Source organism: Scylla paramamosain, chromosome 8, assembly GCF_035594125.1.
Source record: "Scylla paramamosain isolate STU-SP2022 chromosome 8, ASM3559412v1, whole genome shotgun sequence".
Taxonomy (NCBI): domain Eukaryota; kingdom Metazoa; phylum Arthropoda; class Malacostraca; order Decapoda; family Portunidae; genus Scylla; species Scylla paramamosain.
In genome coordinates this window covers 15,477,040-15,501,661 of record NC_087158.1, presented here as the reverse complement: position 1 = coordinate 15,501,661, position 24,622 = coordinate 15,477,040, and the positions used below count along the sequence as shown (strand labels likewise).

Sequence of the window (24,622 nt, the reverse complement as noted above, 5' to 3'; positions counted from 1 at the left end):
TGTCCTCCACCACCTTCACATACTTCCCTGCCACTCCCAAGTACCTCATGCAATACCATAACTCTTCTCTCGGCACCTGATCGTAAGCCTTTTCTAGATCTATAAACACACGATGCAGCTCCTTCTGTCCTTCTCTGTACTTCTCCATCATCATCCTCAGAGCAAATATTACATCCGTTGTGCTTCTCCCTGGCATGAATCCGAACTGCTCATCACTGATCCTCACCACTCTTCGCCGTCTCGTTTCCACGACTCTTTCCCATATCTTCATTGTATGACTCAACAGCTTAATTCCTCTATAGTTGCTGCAGCTTTGTACATCTCCCTTGTTCTTGAAAATTGGCACTAGCACACTTTTTCTCCACTCATCTGGCATCCTCTCACCTTCCAAGATTCCGTTAAACAGTCTGGTTAGCCAACCCACTGCCATCTCTCCTAAACTCCTCCATGCCTCCACTGGTGTCCTATCTGGGCCTATTGCTTTATCTCCCTTCATCCTCCTCAAAGCCTTTCTCACCTCTTCTCTACTGATCTTTGGCACTTCCTGATTTAACTCTTCCACCTCCTCTAACCTTCTTTCCTTTTCATTTATGATGTTCATCAGATCCTCAAAATACTCCTTCCATCTTTTTAACGTATTCTCTTCCATCTTTTTAATGTATTCTTTTCCCTTGTCAGTATATTTCCATCTGCATCCTTTATCATTTTAACATACTGCACATCCCTCCCATTTCTGTCTCTCTGTCTGGCCAGTCAGTAGAGGTCTTTCTCCCCTTCCTTAGTATATAACTTCTCATATAACTCTTCATGTGCCTTTTCCTTCACCTTTGCCACTTCCTTCTTCGCCATGCTACACATTTCCTTGTATTCCTGATGACTTCCTTCATCCCTATGTCTTTCCCAGTTTTGTTTTGCCAGCTTCTTCTTCTTCATGCTATCCTGCACTTCCTCGTTCCACCACCAAATTTCCTTGTCTTCTTTTCTTTGTCCTGATGTCATCCCAAGTACATGTATGGCTTCCTCTCTCACCATTTTGGAGATCTTCTCCCAACTGACCACTTCCCTTTCAGCCAAAGCTTGGCTCACCTCCTACTTAAATGCTGTATTGTACTCCTCCTCCTTTAGTTTCCACCATTTGATCTCTTTGATTCAGTCCTCACTTTCCTGCTTGTCTTCACTTTCAGGCTCAGGTTCCCAACTAACACTCTATGCTGTCTTTCCACACTCTCCGGGCACAACCTTACAATCGCTAAACTCTCAAGTTGCATCTCCTACACAGTATAAAGTCTACCTGTGTGCTCCTTCCTCCACTCATATATGTAACTCTGTGCTCCTCCCTCTTCTTAAAATAGGTGTTCACTAATGACATCTCCATCCGTTTCACACAGTCAACAACCATCTGTCCCTGCGCATTTCTCTCTCCTACACCATATCTGTCCATCACATCCTTGTCACCATTATTTCCTTCTCCGATATGTCCATTAAAGTCTGCTCCAATAACAATCCTGGCTTCTCTGGGGATCTTCTGTATCACTTCCTCCATCTCACTCCAGAACTCCTTTTTGTCCAACTCACATCCCCACCTGTGGGGCATATGCACCGATCACATTTACTTATCTTCAAACTCATTACTCTATCAGATACCCTCTTTACTACCAGTACATTGTTGATATACTTTTCCTTTACTATTACTCAAATGACATTTCTCCTTCCATCCATGCCATAATAGAACAACTTGCAACCTCCTCCAATCAGCCTTGCTTTGCTTCCCCGCCATTTAGTTTCCTGTACACAGAAGACATCTATCTTTCTTTTCTCCATCATGTCAGCCAATTCTCTCCCTTTACCAGTCATGTTGTCAACATTTAAAGACCCAACTCTTATCTCTACTTTTCTGTCCTTCCTTCTTTCTTGCTTCCTCCGAACTCATCCTCCTCCTCCTCTTCTCCTCCTCCTCCCAACAGTCACATACTGTCCACCAGCACCCTGTTAGGGCACAGTACTGTAGGCGGTCATTGGTAACCAAGGCCGTGACTGATCCGGTATGGTGCTCTCATTTACGATCTGCATCATTGTATTGGCAAATTTTTACACTGGATGCCCTTCCTGATGCAACCCTCCCCATTTATCCAGGCTTGGGACCAGCACTGAGTTGCATTGGTTTGTGCCCCCAGTGACTGGGTTACCATTTATCACTCTATAGATATTTATTAAATCTCTCTTTCTCCTATTTTCAAGGGTAGGAATTTCCATCATTCTTAATTTCTCTTCATAGGTCAAATTTATCAACTCAAGCCATCTTAGTGACTGCTTTTTGTACTCTTTCCAATTTTATAATATTCATCTTCTTATGAGGAGACCACACCATTGCTGCATATCCCAGTCTTGGTCTTATCATGGAAATCAACAACTTTTTTTATCATTCCTTCATCCAAATATGAGTACCATTCTTACTCTTTTTAACAAATTCATCATCTCTCCATTAATTTTATCAATATGTCTGTCTGGAGTCAAATTTTCAGTAACTGTTACTCCCAAATCCATTTCTTCTGATTTCTTTAACTTCACACCATCTATCTCATAACAATATAGCATTCTTTTTCACTCTTAGCAAACTCCATTACTTTACATTCTCTTAAACTTAATTCCATTTGCCAAGATTTACTCCATCTATTTATCTTATTTGAATCATCTTGTAGTATTATAGTCATTTGCATTTTCTATTCTTCTTGTCAGCTTAGCACTATCTGCAAATAAGTTCATATAGCTATCCATTTCTTTCATTCATTTCATTTACATATATCACAAATATTATCATTCCCAACACTGACCCCTGTGGGACACCACTAGTTACTTTCAGCCAAGATGAATTTTGGTCTTGTATTACAGTTCTCATTTCTCTATCATCCAGATAATCCTCCATCCACTCCAGCAGTCTTCCTCCAATTTTTCCATAATTTTTTTATCTTCCATAGCAATCTTCGGTGTGATACTTTGTCAAAAGCCACCTTCAAGTCTAAGGAGGCACCATCTACCCGTCTTCTTTCTCTTGCACAATATCAACTACCGTTGAATAAAAAGGACACTAAGTTCATGGAGCATGACCTTCCCCTTCTAAATCCAGATGGACAATTTACCACCCATCTTTCCTTTACTATTCTTTCACATAGTTTTTCTACAAGACTAGTCAATGACACTGGTCTATACTTCAGAGGGTTTTCCTTATTTCCTCCTCTGAATATAGGTGTAATATTTGCTCTCTCCCAATCTTTTGGTACTCTTCCTTGTGACAATGATGTTATCACCATACTGTGAATTTTATCAGTCAGTTGTTCTCTGCATTCTTTCAATATTCAGTTTGATACTCCATCTGGACCAGATGCTTTATTTACATCAAGTTCTTCCATCATCTTAACTATTTCATCATAACTGACTGGAACTGTACTTAGTATATTCCTCACCAAATTATCCCTTCCAGCATCAAACTCCCCTTCCACAGTAAATACCAATCTGAACTTTTGTTCACAACCTCTGCATTGTCCAGTGCATCCTCAAAGACTTTTCCTTCAACTTTCAGTCTTGATACACCTTCTCTCCACCACTGCCCAGTTTAATAGTCTATTACTCCATGAGTTCTTACTTCCAGTAACTGTCAAAGTCTCCCAGTTTATCTCCTTGCAATTAAAATCACCAACAATAACTATATCGCTACTTTCCATCACTATCTTTTCAAGACCTTGTAACACATTTATCAACATCTCTTCATGTTCTTTTTTTTATTTATTTATTTTTATATTTATTTATTTTTTTTTTTTTTTTGTAAGAAAAAGCAGTGTCAATCCCATTAGTTTTTACAACATACACTATCAATTATTTATATCAATAACAAATGGACATTATTGCATAATCATATGACAGAGAGAGAGAGAGAGAGAGAGAGAGAGAGAGAGAGAGTGGGGGGGGATAGTATACCAAGAATAATCAACCTTCAGGCCATCTTGCGTCTGATACACAGTTTATTTCTTCTTCATCTATATGCACATGTATATGTACATAGCTGTATGTGTACATGTGGACATGATCTTGCCCACCCATATTTTCCCCTAAAGACAGCTTTCAACCTCTCACCCAAGTCCACCCGAGTTGAAAACATTGTATGATCCAGTTTGTATGTATGATTTGCCATCTAGATCCTGGTGACACAGCACAACACCACTATTGCAGTCTTTTGTGGTCACAGATATGTTGGCTGGCCTGGAAGCAACAGCAGAAAACAGGAAATGAGGAGCGATACACCGGCGTTTCTCTATACTTTCAGTGCTCACCTGGTAATGTTTTGGGTCTAAGGGGTGTAGGGGCGACAGCAGACCAATAGCGCATTGGCTTCACATTTGTGATGTTATGCCAATTCCTCCCATTATACCTCCATGGTGCTGGGCTTATTGCAGTGAACTCTTTCAAGAGGGAGGTTTCAAAACACTTATCCTCTAATTCTGGATGATCCTTTTGACCTTTCTTTACAGACTGGCACCTCAGTGGGGCTCTTTTTTTTCATTCTTTTTGTTGCCCTTGGCCAATGTCTCTCTTACATAAAAAAAAAAAAAAAGTGAAAAGTAGAAATTCAAAGAAGAAAATGTATTAAAGCAGATTTCCTATTTTATAGCAGCCAAGTCTGTAAAAATTCTAAAATGCTCAAGTAAATCATAGTCCTGTAATTATTTTTCTTTTAATCACCTGGTCATATTTTTAATGTTGATTTTTATTATGATACCTGCTTGTACTGTATAGTCATGATTAAAAGGTTTGTAACCTTCCATATCTGCTTCCAGTATGTTTAGTGTTTTCCCTCAGTGTACAGTCCTCTTATCTGCTGAGAGTCTCTTTGATAAACAGAAGAAGTGACAGATTCTAGCAAGATCAAAGGCAAGGACTTCAGATTGAGGGAAACCACTAAAGAAAATGGGAGTGCAGAAAATTAATCAATTCCTTACTATGATTGTACACACTGAGAGAAATGCAGTGACCAGTAACAATGATATACCAGTGATAATAAGGGTCAAGATTAATACTACTAGGACAGCTATTATACTGACAGACTCCTTAGTCTTGTTTAATTTGCAACTTTGAATTGAATAGTTTGCATAAAAAAAATATATTATGCAGTATGAATAATGTGTATGCTATGTGTGGATGAGTGTTTCCTATTGAAAGATATAATGGTATTGTTGGCTAATTCTTTTAGCTCTTCTCCTTTGGAACTGGCACCTCATTGAGTCATATATATATATATATATATATATATATATATATATATATATATATATATATATATATATATATATATATATATATATATATATATATATATATATATATATATATATATATATATATATATATATATATATATATATATGAATTTTTGTTGCCTTGGCTAGTACCCATCTTACATAAAAAAAGAAGTAAGTGATAATTCAGGAAGTAATGTGGGTAATTCTGCTGCAGCCGTCCATCCCAACCTGAGTTACCGGGGTCGAGATGCTAGTGCTCGCCGCACCTACCGCCGCAGCCCCCGCCACAGCCCCACGCCAAGCCCCACACCCCTTGCCAGGATACCCAAGAGCAAGAGCCACAATGCAAACCTCAGCAAGAGTCTTGGGAAGGCTAGTGAGAAGCGACATCGCTCGCTGGAAAGGAATATCAACACTCAGGTCAATGGTGTCCATCCTCGGGAAACCTTCAGGTAGTGGTCTCATGCTTACCTACTTTCACACTCTCTTAAAGCACGAACGTTGTGACTAAGTGAGTCCTCCATCAATTTTATTCACACCATTAAAGACTGAAGTATTATTTAGAATACATATGCAATCATCTATGTTTGCCTCCTGTATGTGGGAGAATTATTAGAAAATTATTTAAAATACACCTCATACTTGAAATAATTTAGAAATCAAGTTTGGCAGGTAAACTAATACCTTATTTTTTTTTATGATTTTTTTTTCTTGTACCTTCATTGTGTTTTTTTAATTAATTTCATTGCAGCAGAACACCACAGCTGGTGAAGCGAGGGCACCCCCCTGTAAGTTTTGGTGGTGGTGGTGGTGGTGGTGGACAGTTAAGCAACAGTCTGGGCAACAACAGGCGATATGCCAAGCGGCCACCAGACAGGTGAGTGTTGCCCCCTGACTCAAGATTAGGTGTTTGTCAAGGATTTGGTATAAATCCCACTGATTGCCAGTACCATAAGTAAAATTATTTTCCTGCATCAGTAATGTGTTGTGAGTAGCCAATGCCTGAGCAACAAGTGTGAGCAACTATCTATGTACTGGTGTGTGGCATAGAGGTGTAGCATCCACAGTACCTACCACTGTGACTCAATTAGTCTAGATAATTAACACTTCAGCCAATATCAGTGTGCAGTGTATCTTTGAGGGCTGGCATAGTTCAGGGTGTCTGGTCCTGAAGCAGCAGAGGGAAGGAAGGAGACTGTCTTATGTGTAGCCTGTCATGCCAAGGACAGAGGAAGTAGAGTCACTAGAGAGCTGATTAAAGAATTGCAGGTTAGAGGAGAGGGAATGAATGAATTATTACTTGGAAGACACTGCAACAATGGGATCATGGGGAACTGTGGTGGAGGTGATGAGGCTGAGAAATTTTCAGAAACAGAGCATTGTGGCAAGTCTGTGGACCTTTGAGCCCAGCAGTCTCTCACTTCCTAAATGTATCACACATGTGGTTAGCTGTACTAACATTGTGTTTGTGTGTTGACTGCATCATCATCTGTGTCACATGCTTTATTGATAAGATATAAATTGACATTCTTAATGTGTACATGTATGATATAATTTGTAATGAGGACACACTATGTGTTTATAATAATGATGCTCTTTCATTAATCTTTTTCCACTCCTGTTTCATAGTAAACTATGGACCATTTAATGAGCATATGTTTCCAGTGATATTCCTTCAGCACTTGTATCATCCTGTATTACTCACTGAATACTCTACTTATCCTAACTCGTAACTCTGTAATGATGAAAACTGGTAATAGAAAGTAACATGGCATTGATTTTGAGCTATTTCTTGTATGAAAAAGAAAGTGTGACTTCTACTATTTTATGAGATCAGACCAAGTCTCTATCTTCACAAAACTGTCCTCATACTGCACCAGACTTGCCTCCTTCCACACATACATGGCATCTCAGAGACTCGTAGAATCACATTCTGAAACATTTCTGCTTTCAAAAGACTCTAGGTAAAGTTACATTGATTTTTAAGGACATGTTTATGGTTCTAGTGACAGATTGATGACATTTTTATATTATTAAAAGGAGAAACACTCTTAAGAACTTGGTTAATCATCTCTTTGGCTTTTGAGAACAGTAGTAATAAGAGAGCAAGCCATTTCAGAATACAGGCCATAGTGCAACACTCATCCCTTTTGAAAACTTACACTATACATACCTGATAATAGAATGTTGGGTGTATGCAAGGGACAAATCATGGCAAACCTTCCTGCTATAGAGGTGAGGTACGGGTGGAGGCGCATCACCCCAGACCCACGGGACAGGCAAGGACTCCTCGGGATAGGAGGACCAACCTCACTCCCCCTCACAGGTCTGCACCAGTCACAGCAGCAGCTGTGCATCGAGTCACACCCAAAACTAGGAATCTGCAAGATAATAGAACAGAATCAAGGCTAGTTGCTGTTTGGTAGAGCTGTGTTGGGTGTGGCCTCTCTCTCTCTCTCTCTCTCTCTCTCTCTCTCTCTCTCTCTCTCTCTCTCTCTCTCTCTCTCTCTCTCTCTCTCTCTCTCTCTCTCTCTCTCTCTCTCTCTCTCTCTCTCTCTCTCTCTCTCTCTCTCTCTCTCTCTCTCTCTCTCTCTCTCTCTCTCTCTCTCTCTCTCTCTCTCTCTCTCTCTCTCTCTCTCTCTCTCTCTCTCTCTCTCTCTCTCTCTCTCTCTCTCTCTCTCTCTCTCTCTCTCTCTCTCTGTTGCATGCTGGGTGATTTCTTGGCTGTCCTTCACCTGGTGTGTAGTGTGGTAGTGGGTGTGGCAGCTTCAAGGAAACACTCAAGACACTGCTGCTCTTTGCTGCCACTTTGTTCACTGAGGTCTTTTGTTTTGTATGAAATTTCAGGTTACAGGTAGAGTGGTTTTTGTGTTTGTATCATGTATTTTATCAGTGAGGGAAGTGGAAACCTTCTTCTTTATATTTTATTCTCATATTTTGTGTGTGTGTGTGTGTGTGTTATATCTTTACCATTCACTTTTGGCAGTGTGTGTATGTATATGTATATCACCTTTTGACCTTTCAGGTTAAGCAGTTTTATTCATTAGTTTTAATGACCCAGTTCAAGTTTGACCTGCAGCTTCATCTTTAATATGCCTTGTGTGTTCTCCAGGACCCCAGACTATCCTACCACCCCAATGGAGACAGCAGGGTTGAGGATAGCAAAGCCAGCCTCCTCATGCTTCAAGCAGAATCTTGAACCTTTTGCTAGCCCACCCGATGCCCTCAGGATCGCCAATGAGCGCCTCAACTCCAATGACTGGTCAGTGTCTTGTATGTATTTCTCCTCACAAACAGTGATGCAGTCCACAGATATTCTGAAGAAATGTTGTATTATACTTGAAAAGTTACTTGTCTATATCTGTGACACATTGGCCACAGCAGAAAGGTGTCAGTGTTTCCCTGTTCTGACATTTCTTCACTGCATGGTCAAGACCTCATCTGTCATCTTTCCCTCCAATAAATGTCCACATATATCTCAAACAAAACTGTATTACTGTGAAAAAAAAGCTGGTGGTATGAGGCATAAAGAGATACTTAACAAGAATCATCCTGTGTCAGGGAGGGTCAGGTAGAGGGGATTGAGATGCTGGTGCGGTTGGTTCACCACCACCCAAACACTGTGCTGGGCAACCTCCGCAACATCAACATGTCCCTCATGAAGCAAGCCAAGAACCTCCGTTCCCAGGTGTCCCGCGCTGCCATCCAGGCCTTCACCTGCTTCTTTGATACTCTAAGACGTAACATGGAGGGTGTAAGTATTCTGAAAAACTTCCATCTCTTTGCTATAGAGTAGGATCAGCATTTGCTATGTTGGTAGCAGTTTGCCAGGCCAGGACTGCAGTCTGATATGCCCATTCTGTATTGTTACTGACAGTGGATATCTTTCTGTCACCTTTAAACCTAGAATAAGTACATGATTGTAGCACAGGGATGTGTCTACACCATCATTCACCATCCCCTTTTGTTGTGGTAACAGCCTTGTGTTCTGTGTTTTTGTTGTGTATACAAATCTCTTAACTCACATTCAATAAGCATTGTAAATTTGCCTCTTATTTCAGGATGCAGAAAAAATAGCAGCCATCCTGCTGAACCGGACAGTTGACACCAACAAGTTCCTTCAGCTGGACAGTAACCATGCCCTGGATGCCATGCTGGAGAACATAACTCCCTCCAGGGCCATTCCTGCCATCCTTCAAGAGGGGCTTGGGTAAATATTACTCATTCCTCCATTATTACAGGATTCCTTAAGTGATACATTCATCTTTTTCATATTAACTGAATGCCATGGTTTTTGTTTTATGCTGCTTCTTCAGTTTCCTGTGGTCACTACTGGCCCATTGTGTCCCAGCTGTCCTCTTTGGAGGTAGCTAGTAGCTGCCCTCAGGAACCCTATCACAGGCAGTCCCTTGAGAGAGCTTAGAGGAGGGCATCAGAAATGGATAGATGAATAGGTCACTGTAGATCATTCAGAGTTCTGTGTGAAAGAGAAGCTGACGTATCACCATCTTTCTTGTATGCAGTATGGTGCTTCACCCACACCACTCCTCACCTTCAGTGGGTATCCTTCTTCACAACACATCTGGACTCAGTTTCTGAGTCATGTAGATTATACATTGACATCATTCATATAATATACTGTGTCCTTCTATATCTTCCTACAAGCAAATATATTGAGTTTTGTAGCAAGACAGTGTGTAGCAGCCTTTCCATCTACTGTTTTTTTTTTGTTGCCAGAGTTATCTCTGATGCATCACTATATGCAATCATTATGACTTTGTTTGCTGGATTACTCACTTAGTATTTATGTAATTTTGAGCCCTTTTATAGCAGTGTAAGTGAAACATTTATCCAGAAAAGGCACTGAAATACAGTGGAACCTCAGTTTTTTTAACTTAATTAATTCCTGAATGCCATTCAAAATCCGAAATGTTAAAAAACTGAAACTGTTTTCCCAGTGGGAATCAATGTAAGATAGATTAATCCATTCTCAGACAACCGTCCACCATTTAACTGTCTTCACCCAGGAAAACATGCAAGATATGCCAAATAGTGAACAGATGTTTAGAGCAGATGAGAATAAGAAGCTGACAGATATTTCCATAACTAAGAAGATAGTGGAACAGGAGATAGATAAGCTAAAAAAGTTCAAGACACCAGGACCAGATGAAATATATCCCAGAGTACTTAAGGAATGCAAAGAGGTTATTAGTGAGCCATTAGTTTCTGTCTTTAGGAAATCACTTGAGTCAGGTGAGGTACCAGTAATGTGGAGGCAGGCTAATATAGTACCCATCTTTAAGAAAGGAGATAAAACTTTAGTGTCTAATTATAGACCTGTCAGCTTAACTTCAGTTGTAGTTAAAATACTGGAGTCAATAATAGTGAGGAACATTAGGGAGAATTTAGACAAACATAACTTGATAAATCAGTCACAGCATGGCTTCACGAAAGGGAAGTCTTACCTGACGAACTTGTTAAGTTTTAACAGTAAAGTGTATGAGGCAGTAGATAATGGTGATAGTTATGACATCTTATATCTGGACTTTAGTAAAGCTTTTGACAAGGTAGCCCATCAGAGGCTCCTGAGAAAGGTTAGGGCACATGGGATAGATGAGAAGGTGTTAGACTGGATAAGGTCATGGCTAAGTGACAGGTGACAAAGAGTTGTAATAAATAGCTCTAAATCCAATTGGGGTCATGTAATTAGTGGGGTGCTACAGGGATCATTATTAGGCCCATAGTTGTTTTTTGATATATATCAATGACTTGAATAGTGGAATTAGTGGTAATGTTAGTAAATTTGCGAATGACACAAAGATAGATTAATTAGGTCAGAATCGGATGCCATCACTTTGCAGGCAGATTTAGATAGGATGAATGAATGGATGGACAGATGGCAAATGCAGTTTAATATCAACAAATGCAAAGTATTTAGCGTAGGTAGAAGAAACCCACACAGTAGGTACAAACAATGAAACTCTGGTAGGTTCAGGGTATGAAAAAGATTTAAGAGTTATAATTAGCTCTGAACTCAGTCTAGAAAAAGCAATGCATAGAGGCCAGAAACAGGGCAAATAGGGTATTATGATTAATTTTTAGGAGTGTTAAAAGTAGAAGGCCTGAAGTAATATTAAAGTTATATTTGGCACTGGTCAGACCTCATCTAGACTATGCTGTGCAGTTCTGGTCCCCACATTACATGAAAAATATAGGTCTATTAGAATCAGTACAGAGGAGAATGACTAAAAGGATACAGGGGATGAGGAGTATTCCTTACAAGGCGAGATTGAAGCTGTTAAATTTACATTCTTTAGAGAGATGTAGGTTAAGAGGGGACCTGATAGAAGTCTTCAAGTGATAAAAGGGTTATAACAATGTAGATGTAAACAAAATTCTTAGGATCAGCAACCAGGATAGAACAAGAAATAATGGGTTCAAACTTGAAAAATTTAGGTTTAAGAAAGAGATAGGAAGGAATTGGTTCTCAAATAGAGTGGTAGATGAGTGGAACGGGCTCAGTAATCATGTTGTTAGTACTAAAACATTAGGGAGCTTTAAGAGAAGATTAGATGGGTTTATGGATGGGGATGATAGGTGGAAATAGGTAGGTATATTTCATACAGGGACTGCCACGTGTAAGCCTAGTCGCTTCTTGCAGCTTCCCTTATTTCTTATGTTCTTATGTTCTTATGTCTTAGCAAGTAATGACCAACACTCCCACTGCTAAGATGGCTGCTCCACATCTCCAGTTTAGAATTTTTTCTTATCCAGAAAGGATGTACTGAATGAACTTAATAACACAAAACTCATCAAAAAATATTGTTTAGACCATGCAGGTCTTTGTCACCGATCTAGTAAGGGAAGCCCTACAGAGTGACACAGAGAGGAACAACCCACTTACTGCCAAAATTAAGGTGATCATAACATTAGACATCTTGCTGCTGGGAAAAGCTACTGGGAAAATGCAGTTGTGCAGCAGTGATGGCATTGTGGATCTTAGAGAGAGCCACAGGAGGCTCAGGATAACTCCTGAGTGCTGAACCTTGTTTGTTTATATCAAGGTTGTTCAACTTCTTCAACTGGATCACATTTAACTTATTTCAGAGATTGAATTACTGTCATACCCTTTGTGTCTTTCCTCTGAATATATAAAAACGAAGAAAATTTTTACGCTGATGATGCCACCCTACACTTTTCCACGTCTTTTCATAGATGTCCAACCCTTCAGGAGGTAAACATATCACGCAGGGAAGCCACAGAACGCCTGACTTCTGATCTTTCTAAAATTTCTGATTGGGGCAGAGCAAACTTGGTATTGTTCAATGCCTCAAAAACTCAATTCCTCCATCTATCAACTCGACACAATCTTCCAGACAACTATCCCCTCTTCTTCAATGACACTCAACTGTCCCCCTCTTCTACACTGAACATCCTCGGTCTGTCCTTTACTTATAATCTGAACTGGAAACTTCACATCTCATCTCTAGCTAAAACAGCTTCTATGAAGTTAGGTGTTCTGAGACGTCTCCGCCAGTTTTTCTCACCCCCCCAGCTGCTAACTCTGTACAAGGGCCTTATCCGTCCATGTATGGAGTATGCTTCACATGTCTGGGGGGGTTCCACTCATACTGCTGTTCTAGACAGGGTGGAATCAAAAGCTTTTCGTCTCATCAACTCCTCTCCTCTAACTGACTGTCTTCAGCCCCTCTCTCACCGCCGCAATGTTGCATATCTAGCTGTCTTCTACCGCTATTTTCATGCCAACTGCTCTTCTGATCTTGCTAACTGCATGCCTCCCCTCCTCCCGCGGCCTCGCTGCACAAGACTTTCTTCTTTCTCTCACTCCTATTCTGTCCACCTCTCTAACGCAAGAGTTAACCAGTATTCTCAATCATTCATCCCTTTCTCTGGTAAACTCTGGAACTCCTTGCCTGCTTCTGTATTTCCACCTTCCTATGACTTGAATTCCTTCAAGAGGGAGGTTTCAAGACATTTATCCACCAATTTTTGACCACTGCTTTGACCCTTTTAAGGGACTGGCATTTCAGTGGGCATTTTTTTTTATTAGATTTTTGTTGCCCTTGGCCAGTATCCTTCCTACATAAAAAAAAATAAATAAAAAATTAAAAATAGTCCACAAAGAGATTAATCAGAATTTACATACTTTGAAATACAGATGCAGAATACTAATATGATCCTTACAAAAATGTAATGAAGAATGGTAAAAAATTATTGCTGAATTAGAAACTCTGCCATAAGTCACAGGAATCCTGCTGTGAGGACCAACGTGGCGCGGCTGCTGGCCTATGAGGTGGAGAGACTCGGGCCCAGCCGGGTGTTGTCTGGCCAGAAGGACATCACAGACCGAGTGCTGCCGGCTGCCGCCAAGCTGGCCCAGGAGGGTAGTCTGGAAACAAGGTATGAACACCCTGTTTGTGATCAGTTGTAATGTGTTTGACAGGCCTGTAACATGAGGGGCCTGGAGCACAGATAAGGTGACCACAGCCCTCTATAATTACAATATGCTACTACAAGTGTACTATTCAGTCATGTACAGCTGGCAATGTTGAACTGATTTAATCTTAGTGATAAACAAATATCATAGGGAGGCACAAAAAGTGAGAATAATGAGGTGTTATTTAGAAATTAACTTAATCTAAATTAATTGCTAAACTTAGGGATTGATGAAGATTGAGCAGCTATGGAAAAGGTGTTATAAAGAAGGTGCTAGATGACCCAGCTGTCTTGTCTGCCTGTAGGGTGTGATTGTGATCCATCACTGTGTCTGATACCTTGCTCTTTTTGGGAGCATCCCCAAAAAGGGTAGCCATGACAGAAGCGTCTCCATCACTTCCTATCCAAAAACATTACCTTTTTGTTTGTTGAGACACCTGTTCTCTATTAACACTTCTTTCACACATCTACTCCTTTACCCTAATCTTCCACCTTTCAAGTGGTTTTTGTCTCCTATTAACATCTTTAACATCACTCATATATAAACTCCTCACTCTTCCTTCCTGCTTTCAGTATGGCCATACCATCTCAGTTTGTTCTTTTTCACCCATTCCACCAGTCCACAATTTGCACCACTTGGACTGCTGTTCATAGCACATCTTGCATACACACTTTCACTGCTCTCACCTTAACATCTTGTCACTTCAAATGCCCCTTTCATATAACTCCTTTCCACAGCACGCATTCTTAATTGCTGTGCCCTATTCCATGTCCGGATCTCTGATGTATACATCAATGATGGGAGGATAATTCTATTCCTAAAACTTCTCTTTCCATCCCTAGACAGTAAATATATTATTTTTCTATTTACAGACAATATGCCAAGCAGATATTCCATCCTTTGATTCAGCAAGGTCAGTTTGATGCCATCCTCAAGAAATACGTGCCAGCCAATGACATCAGGAATCTACAGAAGCTCCTTGATAACTTGTCCAATGAGGTGAGTTTGAACACCATCATGCTGCTTGTACAATCATGGCCAGAAGTCAAGTAACCTTTTTGCACTCTCTTGTACTGTGTTTAGCATGTACCCTCAGTCCTTAGTCCTCTGATTTATTAAGACTTTATCAAGTGTAACATTTTGTAGGGAGATTGTCAGCAGATCAGAAGACTTAATTTTATCTATTATATACCAGGCTGGCAATCCTACACAGGGTGGCCCAGACAAAACATCACACACTCACACATATACATCATTCACACTCTTAGCCTTGTTGGTTAACTCTACAGACAAAGCAAAATATTACATGTAGAAGACTGCATATTGATAAAAAAAACAAAAACAAAAAAAAACACTAAACACAGTGGGAATGAATGTAATATGTTACTCAGTTTTTGACCATGACTGTACATGTGCATTCCTGTAGTTTAGCAAGTGTGGGAAATTCAGTGAAAATTTGATTATAAAATGAATGTAACAGAGAACAAAGTATTAACAAATACCAGCCTCTGAAGTAAGTAGCATATCATAATGGGTTTGTCTTGTCACAGGGCCGCACTGTCCACGACTCAGCGCGCACCAAGTTTGCCACTGGCTCCCGCTACACCAGAACAATGTGAGGCCACCAGACCAATCCCTTCACATATCATGTGGTGTCCATGATGCATTTTGTATCTTTAAACCCAACCACAATTTTCTGCATCTCATTTATTTTTTGAAATCTCAAATGTAATCATGTTTTGTACAGAAGAAATGAAGAGGGAGAAGCTGATGTGGTATAAACATTTTCACAGCTTGTCGTGGTGGTGGGATGGGATATGTAAGGTGTCTGGAAGGTGAGGTGCTCAACATGTACAGTTGAACATTCTTTATGTGGAATTCAGAAACCCTTTAATCTCTGAAGTCAGCCTTGTTTTTGAATGCTGACAAAAGCTAGAATTTATTCACATTTCTTCTAATATAACACAAATTCAGTATAGTAATATTTTTTTTGGAGATACTACTTTGATTGTCCTTTTCTTTTGTTAAGAGAATTGTTTTACTTAGATGTCCTTTTCTTTTTTTAAGAGGGATATTTATTTTGCCAGATTTCGTGTTCTTTTAAGAATGTTATCATTATCAGTTTTTTAGGTGTAATGTTTTAGTTAAATATCCCTTTTATTTATTTATTTTATTTATTTGTTTTAGGAGAATTTATTTTGATTGCATAAACATCCTTTAATTTTTTGATGGGGGAACATTTTCAAAAGCATCCCTTTTCATGAGTAGAAGGTTCTCTTCTTTTGTTGAGCACCAATACTGAAGGGCACATGTTGTCTTGGTGAACCCAGTGTGTCTGTGGTAGTGTGGGTCACCTTTGCCTTACAGAGGGCCACCACCCTCAGCAGGTCACACATCCCTTCGCTCTGAGCATTCCCTGGGGTGCATTGGGGCCCTCTCAGTTATTCCTGTTCCTGCCAGTAGATCCAGTCATTATATGCAGAGTTGTTGTAACTTATTTATATGTAGATGTAGATTTGTTATTTTTAATTTGAAAGCTATTTATTTACTTTGATGCAGCATTGAATAACAAATTGTGTTTCAATTGGTACTTATTAATGAAAGAAATTATTCACTCAAGTATTATTTTCAGTTAGAGTAATTTATAAAAGTTTATGATGCGAGAAGTAATTAGCATTTTCGCTCTTCTTCTATCTTCAGTTTTTTCTCACTTTCATGTGGAGTTACTAAAGTTCATTAATCTCTTCCACCCATTTCTATTAAAGACATCATTCTCTTGTAAGCACTTCATCCATAAATCTTCATTTGGTTGATTCATGATAATGGCTGGCCTAGAAAGTAAGTGATTCATAGAGGGACATAAAGGCTTATTTCTCCTATTGATTAAGAAACCTACTGAATCTGTGATGCATAAATCTAAGTGGACATGAAGAGCACTGCAGGGCTGGGGCAGGGTGGTGTAGGCTGGGTGTGCTCCTCATGGTTCAGGTTTCTGTTGTCTGGCAGCCAGGAAGAGCAGCTCAATTAAGATTTTGTGGGAACATTCTCTGCCGTCCAAAGCTTATGAGACTCACACTTGTCTGTCCATTATCATTCAGGTTTTCTTTCTTGTAGATAAAATTGTTTTCTCTTTACTTGTAAATAGAGCAGATATGACTTTAATGTTAGATTGGGACTTTGGAGCCTTTCTCAAAGATTGCATTGGTCTCACTACTGAATGGGAAAACTGACTGTTTGGTCCAGAGAAGGTCCTGCATTTTATGTAAATAGGTATGATACCAGATATTATATCAGAAATTTAATGCAGAGACCTGTTTCATTTAATTTTAGTAAATGGCATGCTGGTGCTATATATATTTGTATATGCTGTTATACATTTCATATATTTATCTAGTCTACGTATTTGTGCCTCAGGTTTGCACAAATGGCTAAGTGTCACCATTCTCTATCACAAGTCATCCTCTCATGATGACATGCATACATTTGGCTCGGTTTTGTCAAGTCTTCCTGTGGATCAGCAAGATCTTGTTTTTCTCGTTCTTTTTAGTGAAGCAATCTCTTACATTCCTGTTTGTCAACCAGGAACTCTTAAGAGGCACACATAATATGTTTTTTTTTTTTCAATTCAATAAGCAGAAACCCTTTAAATGAACAATGCCACTCCTTACTAAATTATTTGTACTTACCATGGCTGTCTTGAGAGGAGCAAAGCATCTCAGTGTGCAGTGCTACACTTTGAAGAGTTATGGAAATCAAAATGTAGTTCTAGCACACTTGTGCCATTGGCAGAGGCAGAGCTGGGTGGTGAACATGCAGACACACATTCATCTTTCTCTACATGGGGCTAATACTCCCAGCAAGGAGAGATGGCTGAGGCAAAGCAAGGCATCCCACAGGCACTCACTCACTCCCATAATCACATCACATGCATTCCCTTAAAATAATACCACATCCTGACCTCATCATACATATATACATACTTATACTGAAATACCTGGAAAGAATCACAACTGGATTGTAATGGGAGATATAAAGTTGCAATAAATATAAGGTAAAATTCTTGGGTGTCAGCAGGTAAATTAGGTTGTGACATGAACTCCTGCTGATAATGGCAGTCAAAAGAAGGAAACTGTTGGTCTCTTCATTACATGACAAATGCTTCAGCATGAGATAAGCTTTTGTCTGCCAATAACAGTATGATACTTGTTACCTACTTCAGTTAAAATTAAAGGTTTGTCATGACATTTCTTCATTTGGTGTCAGTGGTGTCTTTCAAAATTATACTTCAATCTTGCACTGCAATATTTCATTAAGCTTGAGGAGAAGCCAGAGCAGTCAAAGGGTCGAGAGTTGTGGCTTCTGTTGGGATTCACAAACTACTTTTGTTTATTTATTTAATTAATTAATTAATTAATTAATTTGTTTTTTACTGATTTTAATTTTCATTTATCAGATATCAAATCATAATCTTGTAGAGACTCAGCATTGTGCTAATTTCATTCCCTTTCATTCCAACACCCAACATTTTTTTGCTGTAGGGAATGAAAACCCAAGTCACCCATACTACATGCAGAGATGCCAGTGCCTCATAATCACTCATTCCATTGGTATGCTTGACAGCCCCATTAGGTCATGAAGAGTCTCCACTTGCATCAGCAGAAACATTTACAATTCATGCTTAGGTTCTCATGCAGTAGACAGGTAGTAATGACATCAAGGTAAATTATTACTTCCTCGCCAAAGACTTTGCTATTTCACAGAGCAGGTTTTTAATTTTGCCTGTAGTCAGTAGGTATACAATAGAATTTATGGTTGTAAATATTGTAATATCTTCTGTTTCATAGATATCTGTAGGCATAAACAGTGATACAGGTACAATCATGGTCAGATACAGAGTAACCATCTCCACTCACTTCCACTGTGTGTAGCCTTTCCCTGTAGTGTTACATCCTCTTATTTGCCTGGGATCTGTCACACCTCAAGTTTTGTCAGATCATTAGCAGATCAGGGGAACCAAAAATTAGGAGGAAAACTTTAAACACAACAGAAATCAATGCAGAATGTTACTCTTCCATTGACTGTGACTGTACTGCTATACTTTGTCTGACCCCGTCCAAGTTCTCCGTCCGAGATGCTGGAAGTCATCTGTTTAGGACTGTAAAAGTTGAATGTAAAAAAAAGAAAAATAAAGCGTCATTGTGTGGTTGTACATTTAGCTCCCCTGTTGCCTGGTGTGTGTGTGTGTGTGTGTGTGTTTTCTTTTTTATTGCTCTTTATACTACTGTAGTTTTCTTCACTTATACTCTACTATTGTAGCTTTATTCCCTTACATGTATTGTAGCTTTCTTCCTTTATAAAGTTTATACTGTTGCTTCCTTCATTTATACTGTGGCTTATTTTACACTGCAACTTTACTCCTTTACCCTGAATAGTTCTTTCCCTTGTACTGAAGCTTTCCTCCCTTATATCACATGTCTTGTATACTATAGCTTTCTTCCATTATACAGCAAGTGGTTTGTCTCTAATGTTATAGTTAGTGTGGAGTGATGTAGTTAAATCAGTCAGGTATATTGTTCTTTGATGATCCACTTGTGCCCACTCAAATACAGCATTATACAGTACTCTTCCCTCAGGCTCGGCAAGGCAGGCAGGTGGAAGTTAGTCACATTCTCTCCACAAAACATATTATAATAACTCAAAACATTATCAAACCTTAACATTCTTTCCAGTGCTCCACATTATTTCTATTCTCCACATAAATAATTTCAAAGTCTGTTGATTCAATGGTAAATCGTGAGACAATGACAGTTTTACTATTATTATTATTTGTAGTAGTAGTAGTAGTAGTATTTCTTTCTAGTTACCCATCTAGGAATTTGGACTGGTGTGTAAGAGAAGGAAACAAAGTTAATAAAGAAAAAAGTAAAGTCATGAGATGTACCTGGGAGGCAATTAGTAGGGTGAATGTAAGGTTGAATGATGGACTGTTTCAGATATCTTTGATCTACAGTAGTGGTGGATGGAGGAGTAGACAGAGGTTAGAGCTAGGGTGAAGGAAGCAGGAAAAGTATTAGGTGTGAATACTGTCTGAGAGTAGGCCACTTGAAATGAAATTCCTCACACTTTTTTTTTTTTTTTTTTAATAGCTTCGAATCTCTCTCTCTCTCTCTCTCTCTCTCTCTCTCTCTCTTGAAAATAAAAAGTAATGACTTGTTCCACCGATAACCTCCTTACGGATACTCACCGCTGATCCTTCCCCTACACGGAAAGGAGATACGTAATAAAAAAAAAATAATAATAATAATAAAAACAATTAAACCGCGACTGACGAGAACAATGTATAGTTTTGACTAGGCTCTGTACAACTGTGGTGAATGTCAAGAGTTGTCATCCGAAATTTGTTATTCCCTCCCACATGATTTATTTTCACTATCTCACGTATCAGAAACATTTTTGACAGCACGGGGCAAGGAAAACATGCAGAGGGTAACGAGTGCGAGCAAATTTTTATATGTAATGTTATGACGCCGCCACGCCTTGCCACTGTCAGCACCCCCTTCTCCCACGTCTTGCCAAATGAGCCACACCGACTGACCAACCTGCCTAGACGCCCACACTAAGATAAGATGAGTCACTACACAACATTTCTCTAGTTCATAAGGTCTCATGTTTAAACTTTTCATTGATCTCTCTCTCTCTCTCTCTCTCTCTCTCTCTGTTTACGCATCTATCATATCAGTTGCATTCCTGTCCGCGGCCTTCCAGCCACATGTCCCGTGTAGTGAGCCGGTTTGTTAGTGTGTGTGTGTGTGTGTGTGACCTACTTCCACTCCGCCCCTCACCCCCTTTGCTTCCCGTCCATTGTTGGCATTGTTTTGTACTCACTGACCGCAGCGGAAGAGAGAGAGAGAGAGGGAGGGAGGAACGTACACTATTGTTTTCATTCTATTCAGGTTAATATCTATTATTTGACCTTATTGTAGCTAGCGACACTTTTATTAGTGCTGTAATGAAGTAAGAAGAGATACACTTCTAGTTTCATTACTGAATGTTTATACGTGTGTGTTTGTGTGTTTTCATTGATGGTAATGATGGTGATGGAAATGGTCTTTTTTTTTCTTTAGTTGTAACTACTTTTTTTTTTTTTCCTTTTGCCATTGTTAGAAGTGGCTGTGGTAGTGGTGGTGATGGTGGTGATGATAATGTTGTTATTGGTGGTGGTGGTGTTTCCCAATCACCAAGGAAATCCAGTATCTGTCGTGAGGTTCTCTAGGTCCAGTCATTGCTTTGGTGACACTCAAGAAGACACGAGTTGGGCTTACGTACTAGAAATTTGAGCCACTTTTCAGTGATGTGTGCAGGCTATTTGTATCTGCAATATTCACGGGCGTATGAATATATCATATGGCTGTTTTATAGCGCTACTAGACTAGTGTTCATCATACACATAGTGCTGAACAAATACGACGGGACCTTCTCAACATCATGGTGTTGTAAAGGTGTTGCATCATGCGATATACTTCAAGGAATTACGTACATCTTCCCGTCTGTGCCTTCCTTGCGACACACACGCACACACACACACACACACTTCGTCTTATGAAATGGTTTTGATTCCCATGAATAGTAATTTTCAGTGGCCACAGACATGGTAAGTCGAGTTCTCATGAGCTTTCTTCCCTTTGGCAACGTAGAATCTTTGTCAAGCAATTATTAGTAACACGAAAGCCCCATTGAAGATCCTCAGTAACTTCCACTAGAGCTTGTTAAGTAGTTGAGATAAGATTCCTAAAAGTGTTCATGGTGCCTTGCCTTCAGTTTATTATTCGTTGAATCATAACCAGTTAAGAGTTAGTTGATGAGGATGGATTTATGATGATGACAGGTTTATATAAACATATGTTTTATACAGCCACGTGTAGGCCTGCTGACTTCTTGCAGCTTCCCTTATGTTTCGTTGTCAGTCTTCTCATGTTTGCAAATGCGATACAAGCTTGTGTGCATGTCGCCAGGGAATGCGTCGCACCCGCCACTACTTGATTCCTTGATCAGGAGTGACGGGTTTGCCCTAAGTGATGCTCATCAGTGCGGTGCGATGAGGCTCATGGCAATAGTCAGCGAGTGGCGACGGCGCGAGTCGGTCAGTTGTGACCACGCACCGGCCTTGACGCATGCGCACTATCACCTGCCACCAGAGCCAATATTGGCGCTTAGTCGTGGATACCTCGTCGGAGTGGTGGTGTGTCCTCCGTGTTGGTGCTGTTGCGGCTGTCCTTGGCGTGGTGGTGACGTGTGTGCTGTGAGAGGTGAGGAGATGTATAATGTGGTGGTGGTGGTGGTGGTGGCGGTGGTGCCGGGAAGGCCTTCGCCACCACCGCCGTCGTTGCCCCGCGCGGATGTGCTCAATTTATAATCATCAGCCTTCATTTTCGGCAACCGGCTTAAGGCCATACAATGTCACATCCTGTATAATTGATCTCCATGACGTGTGCATTTCCCTCCTTTCTCCTCTTTCTCAGCCCTCCCCACTTCCTTCGTGGATTTCTTTAGAACTCTGATGAGGGTTTTCTCTCCCTCACCAGTCGATGCAGCATCTTTCAGTTAAAAGATCTCAGGAACCTTAAAATATAACTACTGAGTGATTAACTAATGACAGATGTATCACTGAAACAAAAAATACAAAATTAATAGACAAGGAACAATGAAGAGTTCAGGATACTTTTCGTTCCCTTCCTCTTTCTCATTTATTTATTTATCTTCTTTTTTTTTTTCGCTTCATAATTGATTTTGAAGACTATCGTGCATTTTTTTTTTCGCGCAATTTCTTTCTCATTTTTTTTTTTTTTTTTCACCTTCATACAATCATTACCCTCTTTCCACCTCATCGCTGTTCCTCACTTCCTCTGTGGCGTGCCTTGCCTTTCACTTCTATCCTCACGTGCGTGTTGTACTCGTAAGTGGTGCACGAGGGCTTCCTCACCCTTTTTGCTCTACATTCTTCGCCTTTCCATCATTCCCCGTGTTCCTCTATCACCGCCTGTCTCATTTTGTCTCCATAATTCCTGTCGCCATTGTTTTGGCATAGTAACGACTGTCAAATATGCACGTGTAGTTTTTACATGCTTTCTGCCTATCACGTACGTAAAGGGGAGCTCATGAGACTGTACCATCAACGACGTATTTTGAAACGCTTTACCCTTTCATTTGAACTGATTTCAAATGCTACAGAGATAAGTAAATTGGATTTTCATACGTGTTTCTCCTAGCGATAATGCAGAACCGTTGCTGAACCATCATTACAACCACGAAAACACCCTTGGAAACACCATCAGCATCCACCAGAGCATGCTAAAAGTCGTAGAGGTAAGAGGGCGAATACGTGACTTTCTCGCACCACTTACAACTGACACTCGTACGGTCACGTCGCCGGGGAGTGTGTACAGTGGTGTGTTGAACAGATGACGCCTCTCCCCTCACAACCACCCGCTATTCCTCGGGGCAGGCTGTGACGGGCTGTGGAGAGTTGTGATAGGCTGTGGTGGGCGGCTGTGATAGGCTGTGGTGGGCTGTGAAGGCTGTGTGGTGGGCTCTGGAGGGGTGTGGTCGCGAATATGTTGTATGATGGGTTGTTGAAGCTGTGGAGACTGTGGCGGGCTCTGGAGGTAGTGGAAGCTGTGACGGACTGTGATGATAGTACGAAGGCCAATAATAAACATGTGGCATTACTAAGCTTAACATTTAATTTCTGACTTCAGATTCTCTCTCTCTCTCTCTCTCTCTCTCTCTCTCTCTCTCTCTCTCTCTCTCTCTCTCTCTCTCTCTCTCTCTCTCTCTCTCTCTCTCTCTCTCTCTCTCTTAATTATCACTTATCACACTTCTTCACTTGCTCTTACTGAGGCAATGAGAAAAACTTCTCTCGCCTTTACTTTCTATCTCATTACTGTTTCACTTTCCGCTTCGCTTTCACTATTCTCCGAAGCTTCGATGGCCGCGGCGGCTGTGGCAGTGGTGGTTTTGGTGTTGGTGGTGGTGTTTCCTCGGCAAGAATTTTCTCTGTCAGATCATTATGTGCGGTTCATTAAAATCCATTGTAGCTCGGCACGTGTAAGTTTGTTAAGGAGGTACATATTGTATCATCATCATCATCATCATCATTCTCCGTTTCCTCTCCGTTTATTTCCTCCTCACCTCTTCCTCCTCTTCCTCCTCCTCATCTCTTCTTCCTCGTTCCTTACCGTCGTTCCTCTCTGTTTATTTCCTCTTCCTCACCTCCTCCTCCTCCTCCTCCTCCTCCTCCTCCTCCTCCTCCTCCTCCTCCTCACTTCTCTCTCCTCGTCTTCCTTATCGTCGACCTTCTCTGTTTCCTTATCCTCTTCCTCGTCGTCCTCTTCCTTCTCTTCTTCCTCCTCCTTCCCCTCCTCCTATATTATTATTATTCCTTTCGCCGTTCCCATTCTTCTTGTTCTTATTCCTCTTTTCTTTGTTCCCTTTGTCTCTCTCTCTCTCTCTCTCTCTCTCTCTCTCTCTCTCTCTCTCTCTCTCTCTCTCTCTCTCTCTCTCTCTCTCTCTCTCTCTCTCTCTCTCTTCCTTCGTCCTTGACTTTACGAACAAATGACTGGGTGTTGCGACTCAGACAATTTTATCTCTCTCTCTCTCTCTCTCTCTCTCTCTCTCTCTCTCTCTCTCTCTCTCTCTCTCTCTCTCTCTCTCTCTCTCTCTCTCTCTCTCTCTCTCTTTCTCTCTGAGTGTGTGTGTGTGTGTGTGTGTGTGTGTGTGTGTGTGTGTGTGTGTGTGTGGTTAGCTTAGGATAGGCTAGAAAATTATGCAGATTACAATTTTTAATGGGGAAATTTTAAAAGATAAGGTGGAAAAG

The 24,622-nt window shown here is 40.4% G+C and overlaps 2 protein-coding genes across 13 annotated transcripts in view; both read left to right on the top strand.

The window, feature by feature from the left end:
- Nucleotides 1–18,952, top strand: part of LOC135102849 (TOG array regulator of axonemal microtubules protein 1-like) — a 124,417-nt gene extending 105,465 nt beyond the window's left edge. For 9 of the 12 annotated variants that reach the window (XM_064008428.1, XM_064008427.1, XM_064008423.1 and 6 more), the window contains 8 exons: nt 5,506–5,743; nt 6,043–6,168; nt 8,404–8,553; nt 8,853–9,045; nt 9,353–9,501; nt 13,554–13,712; nt 14,622–14,748; nt 15,300–18,952. In XM_064008428.1, coding sequence (XP_063864498.1) covers nt 5,506–5,743; nt 6,043–6,168; nt 8,404–8,553; nt 8,853–9,045; nt 9,353–9,501; nt 13,554–13,712; nt 14,622–14,748; nt 15,300–15,368 — 1,211 coding nt within the window. In that variant the 3' untranslated portion in view covers nt 15,369–18,952. Of the gene's footprint in view, nt 1–5,505; nt 5,744–6,042; nt 6,169–7,524; nt 7,739–8,403; nt 8,554–8,852; nt 9,046–9,352; nt 9,502–13,553; nt 13,713–14,621; nt 14,749–15,299 lie in introns of those variants that run through there. The other 3 variants (XM_064008426.1, XM_064008434.1, XM_064008433.1) reach the window with 3 other exon arrangements.
- A 2,923-nt stretch (nt 18,953–21,875) lies between these two features.
- The window catches only part of LOC135102845 (beta-hexosaminidase subunit alpha-like), a 39,439-nt gene continuing 36,692 nt past the window's right edge, over nt 21,876–24,622 (top strand). Inside the window, exon 1 of the mRNA XM_064008414.1 lies at nt 21,876–22,055. The gene's annotated coding sequence lies outside the window, so the exon portion shown is untranslated. The remainder of the gene's footprint in view (nt 22,056–24,622) is intronic.